Source organism: Monodon monoceros, unplaced genomic scaffold (genome assembly GCF_005190385.1).
Source record: "Monodon monoceros isolate NGI ecotype Baffin Bay Population unplaced genomic scaffold, NGI_Narwhal_1 Super_Scaffold_20, whole genome shotgun sequence".
NCBI lineage: Eukaryota > Metazoa > Chordata > Mammalia > Artiodactyla > Monodontidae > Monodon > Monodon monoceros.
In genome coordinates, this window is record NW_021703777.1 from 110,556,863 (window position 1) to 110,574,144 (window position 17,282).

At 37.8% G+C, this 17,282-nt stretch overlaps 1 protein-coding gene across 8 annotated transcripts in view; it reads right to left on the bottom strand.

Annotated features, from left to right (window-relative positions):
* CAMK2D (calcium/calmodulin dependent protein kinase II delta) overlaps nucleotides 1-17,282 on the bottom strand; it is a 280,888-nt gene that overhangs the window by 58,343 nt on the left and 205,263 nt on the right. For all 8 annotated transcript variants that reach the window (XM_029235093.1, XM_029235096.1, XM_029235094.1 and 5 more), the window contains 2 exons: nucleotides 9,114-9,216; nucleotides 2,381-2,464 (listed from right to left, as the gene is read on the bottom strand). In XM_029235093.1, coding sequence (XP_029090926.1) covers nucleotides 2,381-2,464; nucleotides 9,114-9,216 — 187 coding nt within the window. The remainder of the gene's footprint in view (nucleotides 1-2,380; nucleotides 2,465-9,113; nucleotides 9,217-17,282) is intronic.

Sequence of the window (17,282 nt, forward strand, 5' to 3'; positions counted from 1 at the left end):
GTGTGTGTGTGTGTGTGTGTGTGTGTGTGTGTGTGTGTGTGTGTGTGTATACGTACATGGGAGCACTTATGTTTGTATGTGTACATGCAGTATCTATCTAATATTTATTTACATTTTTCAAGAATCTGATATAGCTCAGACAACGAGGGGGGAAACAACTCTTCATCTATCTTTTCTCCCTCTTCCAGCCAAGTAAGTTAGAGCTTCAACCCTAGAAGTTACCTCACATTTCACAGGAGTGAAATCCCATTATTTTAAAAGGTTAGCTATACAAAATGTATTGTGGAAATGCACTCACACAGAAAATCCAAAAACAAGTGTACCCAAATTTACCAAAGTAATATTAAAATTGAGCACAGTGTGTTTAGTGAGTCTAAACCCTGATGATATGTCATAGTTGTTAAAAATGCAGCTGCCCACACTGAGCTCAGAGCCACTAAAGCAGAGGGCCCATGTAGGGGCTGGACAGTTCTATGTATATAAGTTTCAGCACTGATTCTGCTCCACGACCAGGAAAGAATCTCTAGTACAAAATATCAGGGTTTCTTTGTTTTCTTTTTAAATGATCTGATATTCTTCAAGGCGAGTAACATTGATACATTGTAAAAAATGTTTTCAAATGCAAGAACCAAATAAATGATTTATTTAAGTTATTTAAATGAATGAGATATGATTCAGGAGCTGGAAGGTGGTCCATAATAACATCTTTTGCAACGTAAAAGGCGTGCAGGAAAAGAATTTAAAAGTGAACAAGGAAAGCAGAGAGAGAATTTAGTATTCAGGTGAGGGCACCATAATGTTCAGCTGACGATCAGAACTACAATGCTGAATCATCTGTTTAAACGTGTTCAGTCCCTCTCTTATAAGGCTACAGATCAGTTATCTAGAAACTTCATTTATAAAGAAACACTTTCTAATAATAATAACTCACATGTACTTATTTTAAAAAATCCTCTCGGAAGTTCTAGGAGGTAAGTGCTATTATTATCTCCGTTTTTATAAGTGGAAGCTAGGGTACTGAGACTTGCCCTGGTTCTGACCCGTCTACACCACAGCCTCTCTCCAGTGCCTGGTCCGAGGGCTGCACTCTAGCCGCATCCAACCCCCCACCCCCTAACACATCCTCCATAAGACCCATCTGCGTCTGCCTGTCTCTCAGGGTACTCTGCTCCTCTGACAATTCATCAGCAGAAACGGATCTGTGATGGGGCTGATTTATTGCAAGGGAAATATTTGAGTTATCTGCCATTAACCTTTACATCTGAACAATAACATTTTGTGGCAATGCTCTAACCCAAAGGATTTTAGAGTTCTTGCTTAGGAAATATTCTCAGGGAGGCAAGAGGAAGACAGAGCTTGGGGCACACCTAAGACCCTACCCTTTAATTAGGCTACAATTCCAACTTTTTAGAATAATAACTGTTTCCATTTTAAATTGCTTTACAAACTCTGAAACGTCTTCATTTAATGCACACCCTATTTGACCCTCATATAATTCTATGACGGTAAAATATTTCTGTTTTACAGGTAAAGAAGCCAACTCAGAGATATTAAGGAGATGGGGTTAGCAGGTGCAAAGCAAAGACTTGAACCCAGGCATTGCGACTCCAAACACTGTGCTCTTCTCACATCTGCCTTCCTAGGCATGGAGGTAACTCTAAGAGCCCAAGATGCACACAGTGAGATCAAGCACCAAGCCGTTGTGCTAATGACGTAGTGTCAGGAACCTAGAGGGTTAGCTCTTGCCAATAACTCCAGCAAAAATATTTTCAGAACACCCTGAAGTATCCCTTTTATTTCAGTCTCTCACCTATTTGAAGTATCTGTTGACATGAAGAAATTCTGTTGTAAAACCTGTGGTGGAAATCCTCCCCATTCTATACCTTTGAGCGTGCATAGGCTACTTTTTGATTAGAGTTGGTTGTTAAAGGCCTAACTCGGAGCTCAGTCCCCACGGAACAGTCAATTACATTCCAAGATCCACTCTTTCCCTCTTAATCCCTGTTGAGCATCTTGTGGTACAGACATGACATCTGTGCTAAGGGCTTCCTGGTGGAGGTGACAGGATGGGAGTATAAACCCCATGACCTCTGAGGGGGATTCTCTACGGCCCTGATCTCAAAGTGCCTCCCGGACCATGAGCTTTAACATCACCTGGGAACTTGTTAAAAATGCAAATGCTCCTGCCCCAGACCTCCTGAATCAGAAACAGCAACCTGCTTTTAACCGGCTCTCCACGTGACTGTGTTGTAGACTAAAGTTGGAGAATGATAACTCTAAACCGATTGCTAGAGAGCATCAACCTCAAATTTAACAGATACTATTTTTAATTATAACAATCCTGGTGTACTGCAAAATCGGCATGAAAATGATTCCTTACCACACGCCCACATATCCACTGGCTTTCCATAAGGATCTTTGCGTAAAACTTCTGGAGAAAGATATCCAGGTGTGCCAGCAAAACCTAGGGAAAACAGATGTTAATGAATTAAAACCAACTTGACAAAACCAATATGAAATGGCAAACTAAGGAGGAAACTTCTTTGGGCTTCTTTATCTGTTGATCTGTTTGTCAAGATAAAACAAGGCTCTCAGAGAACTAAAATAATGTTGGACGAGTTTCTCTCCATAGCAGTATCAACACTAACCTGCCCTGCTTTGTAGCTTATTAGAAAAAACACATGTTTCTGCAGATATGAAAGCCCATCTATTGTGCCGCACAGTGTGTGTACCTCAGGCCATTTGGTCAGCAGTTCTGATTCTTGTTTATGTGTGAGTTAAAACTAAACCTGTGAAAAGAATCAGAACATCCTCCCCTACACCTGGAAAGAAATTAGGAGAAAATTGAAGATAGGGTTACAACCTTGCCAAAGATGATACTTCTCATGGTACCTACATAACTTTATTATGAGAGGTATTCACCTATAAAAGAGAAGGACCCAAAACGTGGATCCGGGGGACAAACTTAAAGCAAATTTCCAGTAAATATTTTTGGAAGTGAGGTGGTCTGTACAGGGTGGGGGATGGCACTGAGAGTAACTGAAGAACTCACTGGGAGAAGGAATGAGTCCAAAATACATCAAAGAGCTCACTCTGTACTAATAAATAATCAGTGTGTACTTATAACTGGCAACTAAAGGGAAGACTCAGGAATATTCAGATGAATCACTGTTGAACAAGTATCAGCTAGACTTAAGGGATGCGGTATGAGAAACTGGATGGCCAAAGAAAGTTTCCTATCGTATAAATCAGTTATGTCCAATAAGGTACACTTAAATGACAATTTATAGCTAGAATTTAGAGTAAAGTATTTCTTATTTCCAAAAATAATGGTTTTCAAATAAAAATATATACCTTAAAAAATACCAAAAATAACTATTCCTATTTGGAAGTTTTCTTTAAAGGCACACGAAAACTCGAAACTGTTCTTTAAAATGATATGTAATCCGGAGTTCCTCTGACTACAAATCTCTGGTGAAGCACCTTATATATTTACTGTGACGCAAAGTGCCCAAGAAAGGAGCTTTTCCCCCATCTCCATGACAAATTTGTACTTAAAAACAAGCATATGTATAACAGCTGGTTACTTCTTTGAACAAAATTACATTAGAAAATGAGGCAATGGATTTTGGATACCACTTTTTCCCCCATTTTCATTACTTCTCCTTTCCTTGTTTGGTTTAGAGGAGGGCGGGGTAGACAATGAGAAGGGACTTCAAGAAAAGACCTGTAGGTTGTAGTTTAAGCTCTACACGGACCACAGCGGATCCACCTCTACCTCAAACTTTATTTGATAGAAACGTTTGCTCAGTAGTTGTGAAGTAGGAAGAACTACTGAGCAACAGTGGTGGTTCCCCTGAGTGAAGTTCAAGGAGTACCTGAAGGAGAGACGTGGAGTCTGCTCTTCTAAGGTAGGGTAGGCACAATAGTTTTCAAGAGCTACCCAGCGCTTCTCACTGCCATATACCTGCTCTCTCATTCCAACCATCCCTCTCTGACTCCTCCCAAATTGAGACACACAGGGAATCCAATGGGACACCAATGCCAAAGACCAGATTAAAGACCGAGGTCCCAGCTGGCACTTTTAAGTTCCTTTACCATCTGGGTCTCCCCTTCATTCACCCAACATGACTTCTTTCTACTTCTGAGCACTTAACCTAAAAATCTCTTTAAGGTCTCTTGAAGATAAACTTCTCATGCTCACCCTTGATGATACTTTTTCTGTTCCTTGTACTTTTTCTCTTCCTTGGACCTTCAATTTTTTGTTCTACCTTTACTCTAACAGAAGGTGGCTCTAAATTATTTCCATGTTAGAGATCTCTTTAGCTAACTACAGTTCTCAGTGGTGCTTTCTTACTCTGAATTTTGACTACCCTTTTATATGCAATCTGTACCCTCCTATCTGGAGTTGGTAAACTTTAATATATGTCTTAAATAACTCAGTAGAATACCTGGCCTGGAGCAGGAAATGTTAATGATATTGCATCTAGGTAGAAAAGATAGGGAAATAAATCACTGTGTAAGAAATGCAACAGGGCTTCCCTGGTGGCGCACTGGTTGGGAGTCCGCCTGCCGATGCAGGGGATGCGGGTTCGTGGGTTCGTGCCCCGGTCCGGGAAGATCCCGCATGCTGCGGAGTGGCTGGGCCCATGAGCCATGGCTGCTGGGCCTGCGTGTCCGGGGCCTGTGCTCTGCGGTGGGAGAGGCCACAACAGTGAGAGGCCCGCGTACCACAAAAAAAAAAAAAAGAAATGCAACAATAATCTTAAGTGTAAATTGTTACAAACCTCTTCTGGAGACTACAAATGCTAAGAGCACAACTATCATTTGAGCAGTCAGTGGGGTCCTTACTCCTAAGAATACTGAAGCCTACATCTAAATGCACGAACATTAAAACAGTGCACTTACGCTACAATTCTCATGAATACAGAAATACTGAGGGTAAGATAAATTAGGTCTTCTTCAGCAGCAGATTAAACTCCTAAGAATCTAGTTTATGATGATATATGCTATCAACAGGAAACTTAATGAGAGCTTGCCTTCTTTACAGACAGCATACGTTTCTCACTCTGAAAAACCAGTAGGAATATCAGAACAGATCAAACAAAGAGAAAACAGAATTACTTACAGTTGGAAATGTACCCATTGCAACATACTACCATTAAAAAAACCCTTAACTTAAAAAAAAAGAGACATAATAGCAACCAAGCAAAATAATTCTTCCATGAAGTAAGATCATGGTAGTTATCCTTTTTTCCTGGCAGCAACAAAAAACCAGAAGTGTATTGAAAAGAGCATTCCCAGTCCCACAGGAGAAACAGGCTGTTCTCTTTGGTAAATTTCTAGCCTTCCTAACAGGTATGTTATAGGGTGTTACTTCTAGCCTTTTTGGCTAGTATTCAAATAGATCAGGGCTAGAAAGACAGAAGAAGTAACATGGGAAAAACAAACACTGGAACTCGAAAATGAGAAAAAAATAATCAAACCCAATAGACAGCTTTTACAATGGCTTGTATAGTTTCATTTTTCTTATTTGTAATAGACCTCTCACATTTATTGAAATAAATTTATGTGAAAGCCTGAAACTCTGGCATTATACATAATGAAGAAAGAGTTCTGCTCTTTTCTTATTAAAATAAAAAGGTTCCCCACTCAACACTTATATTTTAAAAGATAAAATTAATCAAACACATGAGACTACAGCAGATGATACTGAATAAACATGAAAACAAGTCATTCATACTAAAATATGCCTTTACTCCTAAAACCTACAATATATCACAATACCTCCAAAAGAAATGCAGTACATCATATGCCCAGTTTTTCTTCACTTAAGTAACCATGAGGATTCACTTGAACTTGTAGAATAAACTATTCTTTAAAAAAAAAAGCTTAAAAAAGCTAAAGAAAAAAATAAAAAAGAAACAAGTATTCTCTTAAGCTTAGAAACTATGTGTTTCTATACTTTTGAAATGCTGAATTTTCTTAGAACTTATAATGCACCTCTTAAAAGTCATTACCCTAATAGCTACCTTAGCAAGAACTTAACTGATCACCATACTAAAGAGAAAATGGGAATTTTACTCCCCATCTGTCGTTGTTTCTCTAGGACCAGCTTGCTATGAAAAATGAATTATCACAATTTCAAAATCTGTATACTTTTATATGGATGTTATTGCTTTCACTAGCCTGATATTTAGTCTTTCACTGTGTAGGCCGAGTACTGTGACATGTGTTTCATTCCAAGATGGTTTTGAAAACTTACTGAACAGCTTTCAGAGCCCAGGCATTTTCCAATGCTCTACTCCACTTAGTCTCATAACAGCCCCATAAAGGAGTGTTTATTATCTTCATCTACAAAAAGGATACTGACCTCACAGAGTTAAAGTGACTTGACCAATGGCAGGTAGCTATTAAGAATCAGAGCCAGGATATCAGCTGAAGTATTTTCATTCAAAGAGCAGAAACTTTTCACTACACATAGTCCCTCAAACAGCTTTTGATCTAGCAGAAGAGATAAAACATGGAGCCCCAAGCAAGAGAGATTTCAGGAGCTCAACTCCAATACTCTTGTAAGCATCATCTAAGTTGTTGATGTTAAATTGGAGCCTTGGTTCTGGTAATAAGGCTTCTGGCTTATTCCTGATATCCAATCATCATCTTGTACACAGTTCTGGCAATTACATCCCTAAGCCTAAGTCCCTCTTTTGGTATCTCGTGAAGAAGGGTCCTGCTTTGCTCTAGAAAGGACTAGAGTCCTGTCTTTGAACCCAATTTCCAGGACTCTGATTTCTTCTAAACAGATTCCCTTTAGAGTTCAGGGTTCCTGTCCTTTCTGCATGTTACCTGTAACTTGCTTTCTCCTATATACTCCTTAGTTCAAGCTGTCTTCATTCATAATTTGAACTACTGCATTAGCCTAACTGGTTCTTTGCCTTCAGGCTATCCTTAAAGCCATCCTCCACATTGCTACCAAAATCAACATTACTTAACATAAACCCAATTATGTCCTTCTCTGCTTAAAAATTTTTACCAGATCCCTGAAACTTCTAAGATAAATGCCAAATCCTTCAAAAGGACATAAAATCCTTTCCTAATTCATCAACTACCACTCATCTCAGTATACTTTATATACTTTAGCTATAACAAACTTATTGTTATTCCTGAAATAGAAAAAAATTGTTTTATGCCTCTGAGGTTTTGCATGTGCTGATCCCTCTGTCTGGAATGCCTTTATCTCCGTGCATACCAGTGAATAAAACTCCCATTCACCCACTAGGAAGGCAGAAGCCTTACCCCAATCACTGAAACTTTCCCCAGAGGCAGAATTTCATAATTCTTCTCTTGTGCTCCAGAGCACCTCATGCGTGCTTCTGATACAGGTGCCCTGACATTGCATGCTAAATACTTATTGATATTCATCTCAAGGGGCAGGATCTCTTAATTTATGTATCTCCAGTGATCTGCTCTGCCCATTTCTGTGATAGCCCCACTACTTCCTGTTGGACCCCAACTCCTGTTATTGTATATTCTTTACCTGTGTCAACCACACTCTTTCCTATGATAAAAAGATGTTTCTGAATCTCAAATTTACAGAACTAATTCTAGGTCCTACCTTTCAGTTTGCAGTTAAAAGGAACAAGCTTATTTATATGTCAAAATATGACACACCAAATGCCAAATTTGGAGGTATTAAACTCACCTGGTAGGTAAGGAGAGCCTTAATGTAAAAGGCAGTATTAAACTTGAGAAGTATCACAGACAAGGATACTGGTCAGGTAGTACTGAAACAGGACAGGCAGCAGAAAATGAGGTCCTGAATTAGGCTGCCTTCAGAGAAGACAGGCAAGGGTGCCTCACCAGCCACTCCCATTAACTAGCTCGGGCAAATCAGAGAGACAAGGTGAATCCTGGGAGCTCTGTGTACATTTTAGTACATGTGTGTGTTTAGGGATACAGAGAAGTATTTGCACAGAAAACAAAAGAAGTAAAGCACTTATTGAGCTCTCTTTGTATTTGTTGTTGTTGTTTAGAGGAAAAGCAATTCAAAGTGAAGGGCATTTTAAAAATTTAATCGCAATACATTGAAAGTCAGAAAAGAAGTGAGACTGAGGCTCTCAGAGGTTATATTTTAGGACACTACGTGAAAAATGGGCTAATACTGGGAAATGGCAGAAAGAGAAGCATAAAATCAGTGGCTGAAATCATTTATTTTGGCTGAATATCAAAACAATCCATATGCCTAGTTAGAAATACCATAATTTAAATTTGTTTAGAGTTAATCTCTTCCTTAATTGCAAGGAAATGGAAATTTCATCATATAGAATTTTTGAAATTATCAAAATTGTAGAGAGTAAACTGGCACTCTGGAGAAATAGAAGATGAGACGAAACACACACACATATACAGATATATAATATCATATATAAATCTCTATATATACACTTTATAATATTTTTAAAACTTAAATTTGCTAATCACAAAATATGTAAAATATTCTGCAAGTATTTCCTAAGTACCTACTATTTACATAGGTGTTTTTAGCATCAAGTGAGGCTGTATGTGAACAATCAATGTTTTCTCAAATACTCTTTGACTACTGCAATCCTCCTATTATTTATTTATTTATCTATCTATCTATCTATCTATTTATTTATTTATTTTTTGCGGTACGCAGGCCTCTCACTGTTGTGGCCTCTCCCGTTGTGGAGCACAGGCTCCGGACGCGCAGGCTCCGGGCCCAGCCGCTCCGCGGCATGTGGGATCCTCCCGGACCGGGGCATAAACCCGTGTCCCCTGCATCGGCAGGCGGACTCTCAACCACTGCGCCACCAGGGAAGCCCAATCCTCCTAGTAATTCTCAGAACAGAATCCATTTTATTCATCCATCCTTGAAGAAAAAAGTCTATGTGTTATTGCTCTTCTATTCCCTTAAATTATTTTTAGATTATATATCCTTTAATGTCAGTAAAATCAGGTACATATAAAGGTCCAATATCTTAAAATTAGTCAAGTTGTCAGAATGAACATTTCCATTCTATTTTGGTTAGGAAGTGGGATGTGACTGGAGCCAGAATAGTACAAGCAGCATGAGGTAGAGAGATCCTACTCACCAAACCACGCCTGCTGGTCTCCTTGAACTTCTATGGCTAAGCCAAAGTCTGCCAGTTTCACAGCTGCTCCCTTGGATTTGCTAGCTAAAAGCAAATTCTCAGGCTTTATTTAGAAAGAAAAAAGAGAGACTGAAGTGAGAACCTATTTTAAGTGACTATTCAAAACTAACATTTTATAAGGTTAGGAAAAAAAAAAAAAAGGCATGCACTGTCCTCTCTCCCGGAGACTGTCATTCCTAAATCCCAGGGAAAATATGGTTAGAAAATGATAACAAATGACCATGTGTGCAGGCTTCAGACAGATGCCTAAGTGTACTGGAGAGATACTGGGCTGAAGAGAGAATACGCTTGGGGAGTGATCAAATGAATGAGAGCACCTGTCTTGACCTGCTCACATGCTTCCAACGGCTGCTTGAGGTCCAGACTTGGCCACGGACATTGGCTTAGAAGCCTAACAGAGCACAGACATTTTCAGCAGAAGGAAACTTGGCAAAATGATAACAAGAGTTGGACCAATCTACAGACATTTGGCAAATGAAACTGTGCAAATTAAATCCTAGTTGACTTCAAGAGCTTGGACCCGAATGCAGTGATTTGGATTCCTCAGTGTTTCCAAACAATTTCTGTACAAATTTTGGAGTTTTATTCTGAATTATGTATTAAAATTGCTGTCTTTAAGAATCTGTTTATTCTTAAAGGCAGAAAGAGTCTACTACTATTTGCCAAATGTTATAGTTGGATTTTTTTCTTCATAAGCCAGTTTTTAAAAACACAATTTATGTCTTCAAAGTGTGATCCAAAGTATTACTTATATATTTGTTTTCACATCTCAGAATACTATAAGAAAGACACATTTTTATTTTCTTGGGTATTTATCGTTACTCAAGGACTAATAACTCAGTCTTGGAATAAGGCTGTGCCTACACCACTGTTTCCCAACCAGGGCATCGAGACACATTGGTACTTGGAAAATAAGCACCGTGGCAAAGTCTTGAATTTCCGTGGACTGCCTTTGTGGGTTTTAAGAAATGAAGGGAAAAGATGGTCAGGAAAAGGAGGCTGATTAATACGTACAGTAAATCTATCATCCTTAGCTATGTGGATGAACGTTATGTCTGGATTGGTATGTATATTTGGGAGAGTGGTTCATCTTCTTACCTTGGGATAAGACCCAGCAAATTTAGAGGTGTGTCTCAGACTCAAAAAAGTTGGGAAACAATGGACTCTGCAAGTGTCAAAACGACTGTCTGAAAAATCTAAAAATTCAGTCAGTCAAATTGGTTTTGTTTATATGTTGACAAACAACTGATTTCAATTTTTTTCCCCATGAAATTGGCTACTTTTTTTCCTTACTGAATTAGTCAGTTCTGTTGGTTGTTTTGACCTTGGGTAAACACAGCCCAAACCAATATTTAATTTATTAATTAAGCCAGCCATGCAAATTAGCAAAGACTCATAACCAGAACTCAGAAGAAATCAGGTTAAGTCTACAAGAACTAGAGTGTAGGCAAGTAAGTTTTAATCAAGTACCAGACTTCTTCAGGCTATTGCTGCTCACTGCCATCAGATTCATCACTGTTATGACAATTGGTAATTGTAAAGACAACTTTGTAATTTTTTAGGGCTGATAGGGTTTTTACCTCAACACTAAATACATGATAATTTAATTTCGATGTTGGGATGATGAGGTCTCAAGTATATGAAAGATCTTCATACTAAAATAACTTTTAGTAAAATCTAACATTTGACATTATTTGGAACTCTTGTTCATCTATCAATATACTATAGTATCTAACCATGCTATATCATCAATATTTGACATTTTATTTTCACAACTAAAGTTTATGGTCCACTACACTCATGTACCTTTTACTTTAATTAAGAAGTGATTTCCAGCTATTAATTTATGGAATAAATGACTTGGAAAAAACCACATTAAACTGTAAGTGATAGTTTATTTCTCTGTAACCTTCATATTCAAAAGCATTGAGATGTCAGAGAGCTCTGCTAATACACATCTGTCCTAATTTGTCAAGCACAGACTCATTCAGGGAAAGAGTTCCAATCACTTTAGAAATCACAATCATTTTAGGTCTTTCAGATCTCAAGTGAGCAAATGCCAGTGTCATCAGTGAATGAACAATGTAATGTGCTTTCATTCTTATCGATAAATCAAAAAGATCTGGGCAGTGCTGTGTGCATTATGCCCTTAAACACCAGGTATCTGCCAATTCAGAAGAAAGGGAACACCTTAGAGTTTTATCATACATGGCCTGTTGAATGACTGGGGCAAATATTCATACCTAGAGATGACCTAGAAGACCTCTCTGTAGGGCCTTGTGAGTCATCCAGGAAATAATAAATCCATCTGGATCAGTGTTTCACCTTATACCCGTGAAGACTGTTCAGCTGCAGTTATGCACAGGAAAAGGCATGTCTATTTCAAGGTTACTGTATAGATTTAAAAATAAATAGCACTGAAATGGCTTCATGTTTAAGCATACCTTTTAGGCAAACCTAATATACAGAATTATGGAATGCAGACTGAAAAATCAGGATGATTATTGACTTTATTAAAAGATTATTTGCTTTATAAAGAAACATTAAAAGTATCACACACGTTTGATTTATATACAACTCTTTGGAATATATTTGTTTGAATAATCTTGTTACCATGTTCTGCAAGGATATGGAAGGCTTAATCACCAAGAATTTCTAAAGCAGCATTTAAACCAGGGCACCACACAGTTATTCTGATTTTCTTTAACTACTACCATTCATATAGCCTCCAACTTAAAAACATACTGCACTATAAAAGTTCATTGGCAAGTAGGCTAGTTCAGATTATGAATGTCCACAGAAATTAAGATAATATGTGGTTATATTCCACAAAAGCTGAAACAGTAGAATCTCTCACCTAATCAGTGGCTACTTCTTTAGAAAGGATGACCTTTACATTCTTCACTGCTAATATTCTATTATTTTGATTTTCTAAAACAAATGAGAAAGGTGAGATCAGAAACTCAGGCTTTCCAACACAACTATGGTTGAACATGGGGCACAGCACTGTGAGAGAAACGGGCAGCACAATGATCTAGAAAGAGGGTGAAGGCCTGGATTTATTTCCTGGTCCTGACTGTTATTAACTATGTGGATTTGGGCAATTTAGACTCCTGAAGCTAATTAACTAATTCTTCATCTCACAAATGAACATTATAGATATATATTTTATCGCAAAACAGTATATATAAAATCCCACTGGATTTAATCACAGGGGCTCGTAAGGGATATTATATGCGTTAGTGATTAGCTATTATACTGCAGTGCAGCTGGCCATTTCAATGTGCATAACATTGAATATCTGTAATGAATGCTCATGACTTGAGAAATGTCTGTATTTCTAAATTAAGTGCAATCTATTATGTTAATATTTACACATTGAGATTATCTCTAAATTCTTATAATGCATCACTGTTTAGGTTGGTTTTTAAATAGATTCTACTGACATTCTCACACACAGGTTCCCTCCCCGCCCCATTGCTTCCTAATGATGCAGGATTTTCCACGACATCTGGTCTTAGTGTCAACAACCATTTATAGCATATCAGCTGTAACGAGCAGCAACTGTTTGCAAGTTTTGTTCTGTACTTCCATATGGATACAATGGCAACTACTTCCATTGTGATTTGGGATTTTCTTGAAACTGTCCAAGTATCTCAAAGTACCGAGGCAAGTTGCTGGAATCACTTTCAGAACTGGAAGAGACTTGGGAGATAAAATAATTCAAACCCCTCAGTTTGAGGTAGAGAGGTTCAAAATGATGAAGCAAGGACTTGAGGCCAGATTTCCTGATCCCTTCCTTTTAAAAGACGTGATACTGAGGAAGCCTCTCTGATGGTATAAAAATCATTCATTTTCTTTTTTTTCATTCATTTTCAAAAGGTAGTCTATTCAGCAGATATTTTTAGAAGAATTTAAAGTAGTCAAAAATATTTATTACCCATAATCAAATAAAACAAGGGGAAGCATGAAAAAGACATAATTTTGATTTTGCTTCTCAAAAATCTCATAAATACATCATGAGGATTTCTAAATTAGCATGACCTTTATTAAGGAACTGATTCAGCAAAGGCAATGATCATCTTTAACATTAGTCACATTAACATCTTCAACATTAGTGATATCACAGATTGTGCACATATGCGATTATCTAACCAATGAAACACAAACATTCGTAAATTATAAGGGTAGTGAAATCATGTGTGCTTTACTTTTTTAAAAAAGCAAAACGTTTTTAATGAATATTATAAAACAGCAAGTTATTAGCTTTATTATTCTATATTATTTGATGCTTACATTCCCTTGGATATTAGCTTTTAAGAAGTAAAATTGTCTTTTAAAATTTCTTTCTTCTATTGGAAAGTCTCAGTATTTCAACATGAAGTTAGTCAGTGCTTTGGTGCGTTTTCAGTCACTTCTCCTTTGCCAAAGAAGGTGTGGACAAAGCTCCTAGAAATGAACTAAATGAAATTTTGCATGAATTGAAAAGCCTGACTATCAGGCTCGCTCATGCACATGGTGGAGGTCCTTTTGTGCACATGGTACAAGTGACTTCTGCTTTTATTTTCACGTGGCATGGATACCTGAATTTATGTACTTAGCACGGGGAATTTCTAGCTGATACATGCACTGTGAGTTTGTGATGAGGAAGTACTCTTTCTATCATCATGCATATATGAGCAAGTTCGTAAGAATCACTCAGTATTCCATTCCTGTTTCTTGATCTGCCTCCGCATTATCAGCACACACTATCAAATAGCTTGAAAGAACCCCAGTGGGACTTCCCCAATTAGCTGTTTCTCCACAGCCTGACATACACCAAGTACTCCATAAAGAAATACTAGAATGACTAAATGAATTATGGAATTTGTCACATGTATATAGTTTGTTTCTAGTATAGCTAGACATATATTATGTACAAGTGATGTGCTCTTTAAACATTTTTTTAAAAAGGTGGTTCTGAGAAAAGTGGAATAATTGTGATTTTATAATTATGCTAAATGTAGAATTCACTATTTGATATATCTACTACCCATGGTGACAAGGATTTACTGAATGCTTGTCAGATTCCCAGAAAATGAATTCCTTTCTTTTCTGGTCATACATTCGATTTTATTGACATTTCTATGAAAGTGTTAAAAATCCCCCCAAATCTCCAGAATTACTATCTTCATTTAAATATCTATATCTATTAACTATCCATCTATCTACCTACCTATCACTCTCATATCCATCTACCCGTCTAATGATTTTTCCATTAAACATTGTTCTTCAGGAGGTAGGCTTTAAGAAAGACAGTATTTTCCACTGAGGCAGTTCACTGGTGCTGATTTGTTGCTAAAAGATTCAGTTGTATGTATGAAGCCTCCTATCCAGATAGCTGTTCATGAAGTAGTTTAGTAACCATTTCTGATACACTCCGAACTGAAGAAATCTTACTACTTTGTGTGAAATATGTTTACTTGAAAAAGCACAGCTATATAGCTGTCTCCTTTGTCTTACTTCCTTCTGTCAACTGATTCACAGAAGTTGTATTCTCCCGGTTCTTAAACGAGACAACACATCTGACTTGATATGCCTTTATTTCCTGTGACATCGAAAGTTGTCACTTGTTACTGCAGCCTCTTTTCGACCTAATATATTTTTGGATGCAGTGCTTGTCTGATGTACTTCCTTCTTTCTGGGACGCACAGCACAGATACATTTTCCACATATATTTAAGTGATCTTTAATTCACCAGCCTGTACGTTCCACACATACAAGGTCTGTTTGTTTTGCTCTGTAATATATGCCCACAGCCCAGACAGGGCCTTGGCAGGTGCTCAAGAAATGTTTGATTAATGTTTGTTCTTCTCTTTTGATACCTGAATTTTTAATCAGCAGAGTTCACAAATATCCAACACCACTCTTCATAAACAATCTATTTATAAGCACTCCAAAGTGACTGTCTTGATGTGGCCTAAATTAAATGTGGCAAATCCATTTCGTTCTTCTCGATACCTCATTTTCCAAAGGCTGTGGACAATGCCACCTTACTGATTTTCTAAATAGGACATCTTTCCTTTTTATACCAGTCTTTTGTCAAATTATGCTGCCCTCCTACTCTACATTAAATCTTAAATATGCCTTATTCTCTTATTCCTAATGATATGAATTTTATATAGCTATGAAAATCCATAGGTGGGGATTATTTTAATCCCTTGACTCACTAAATTTAGACCCATTTTCCCAAATAATTCTTAATATTGCTAGCAAGATTATTTTACCATCATTGTTCTGAACTATTCTTTGATCTCTATAATGGTTTTCAATTCATTTATCTAACTGAATTGAGAAGTGGTAGTGATTAAGCTTGCAGACCCTGGAACCCAACTGCTTGGGCACAAATCCTATCTTACTAGCTGAGTGACCTTGCATAAGTTCTTTTACTCGTGGCTGTTAAATCTCCCCTTAGGTAACATGGGGATGGTCACAGTGCCTTCCTCATGAAGTTGTTCTGAAGATTAATATGATGATACAGTACAGGGTATACAGTAACTGCTTGATAAATGGCAGCTATGGCCATTTTTATTATTAAGGTTCTGCTTTGATTCAAACCCTCTCAAAGACTAGAGTCATATCCCTGAACTAGAGTCCTGTAATTATGTTAGCACTGCTATATCTCCCCAATACTGCTTGAATCTACATCAACTGGCCTGACACTGAATGCACCTCAGACAAAGGTTGTGGTCCATGTATCCAATGGATACTGCCTGGTGCTGACTGACATGCTTCTGTTATGCCAACATCCCACCACCCTGAACTTTCTCCTGTTGCTGTGCCTGCTGTGCCTTAGCCTTGTCTCTGGGTCTCGATAAGTTTCCATCTGGTGGATTCTACTGTCTAATAAGCCCCCAAGTGTGGCAGTTATTCAAATATTCAAACCGAGATCTGCATGCTATCACTGTATCAAAGAGGATATGTTTATCCTCTATTTTATTCAACATTAATTAACATACACAACAATCTGTTTTATTCAATGTTGTCCTTTATATTATAAATGTGCTTTTGGTTGAACTTGATTCATTCCTAAATTAAAGGACTATGCTGCAAGTATTAACTAGGTATAAGGTCTCACATTAGGTACTGTAAAGGAACACGATACGTTAAATAGCTATTATCTTAGGAGGGATTTATAAACAAACTGTACAGTACTCCTATGCTCACAGGTGTCTGTGATAATGATGAAAAATGTAATACTTCCTGTGTTTTTATCTCACTGACATGGACAAGTTAAACTGCATGCCTGTAGTGTACATGAATTAACATATGAATCATGACAGGGAAACAAAAATATATGGCCCAATAGTAGTAAGGGCAATATTTTGATTAAAGCCTGAGAATAGGTTTCGGCAATTGATCTTTTTCATTTTAATATATCGGTAAATATGCTATTGCAAGTTGTATGCTTATCAGACTATGCATGGTGGATATAAAAGACACAAATCAAAGCCAGTGACTGAGCACACTTAAGGTGTGCATAAGTTGTCTCTCACACACAAGTTTGGGCCTCTCAGTATATTTATGTCATGGCCTACTGAAACAAGCATGAGAACTAGACTCAACTGAAGTTTATCCAAGTCAGCAACTTCACAGAAACTAGGACAATTATAGAAATTATAACCAGCTCTATCAGAAGTTCATCTCTATCCTCTCCTAAAAACAGGGTAAGAATGGAAAGCAAAAACACTTTTCTCCCTTGCGAGAAATCTGATGGGCGATGCAGCAGGCTATTTCTTTTAGTAGTAGCCTCGCTGGAAATCACCTGCCTGAGTTTTTAATTAGGGACTTTAGCTCATATGTCAGAAAATATATTTTTCTTCCTCACCCACATCCTAGGCTCACTGCCATCTCTGAGTAAAGTTACAGTCTTTGGGGACTTCCCTGGTGAGAGCCCATGTGCAGCAACGAAGACCCAACTCAGCCATAAATAAATAAATAAAAAGGAAGGAAGGAAGGGAGGAAGGAAGGGAGGGAGGGAGGGAGGGAGGGAGGAAGGGAGGAAGGGAGGAAGAGAGGAAGAGAGGAAGGGAGGAAGGGAGGAAGGGAGGAAGGGAGGAAGGGAGGAAG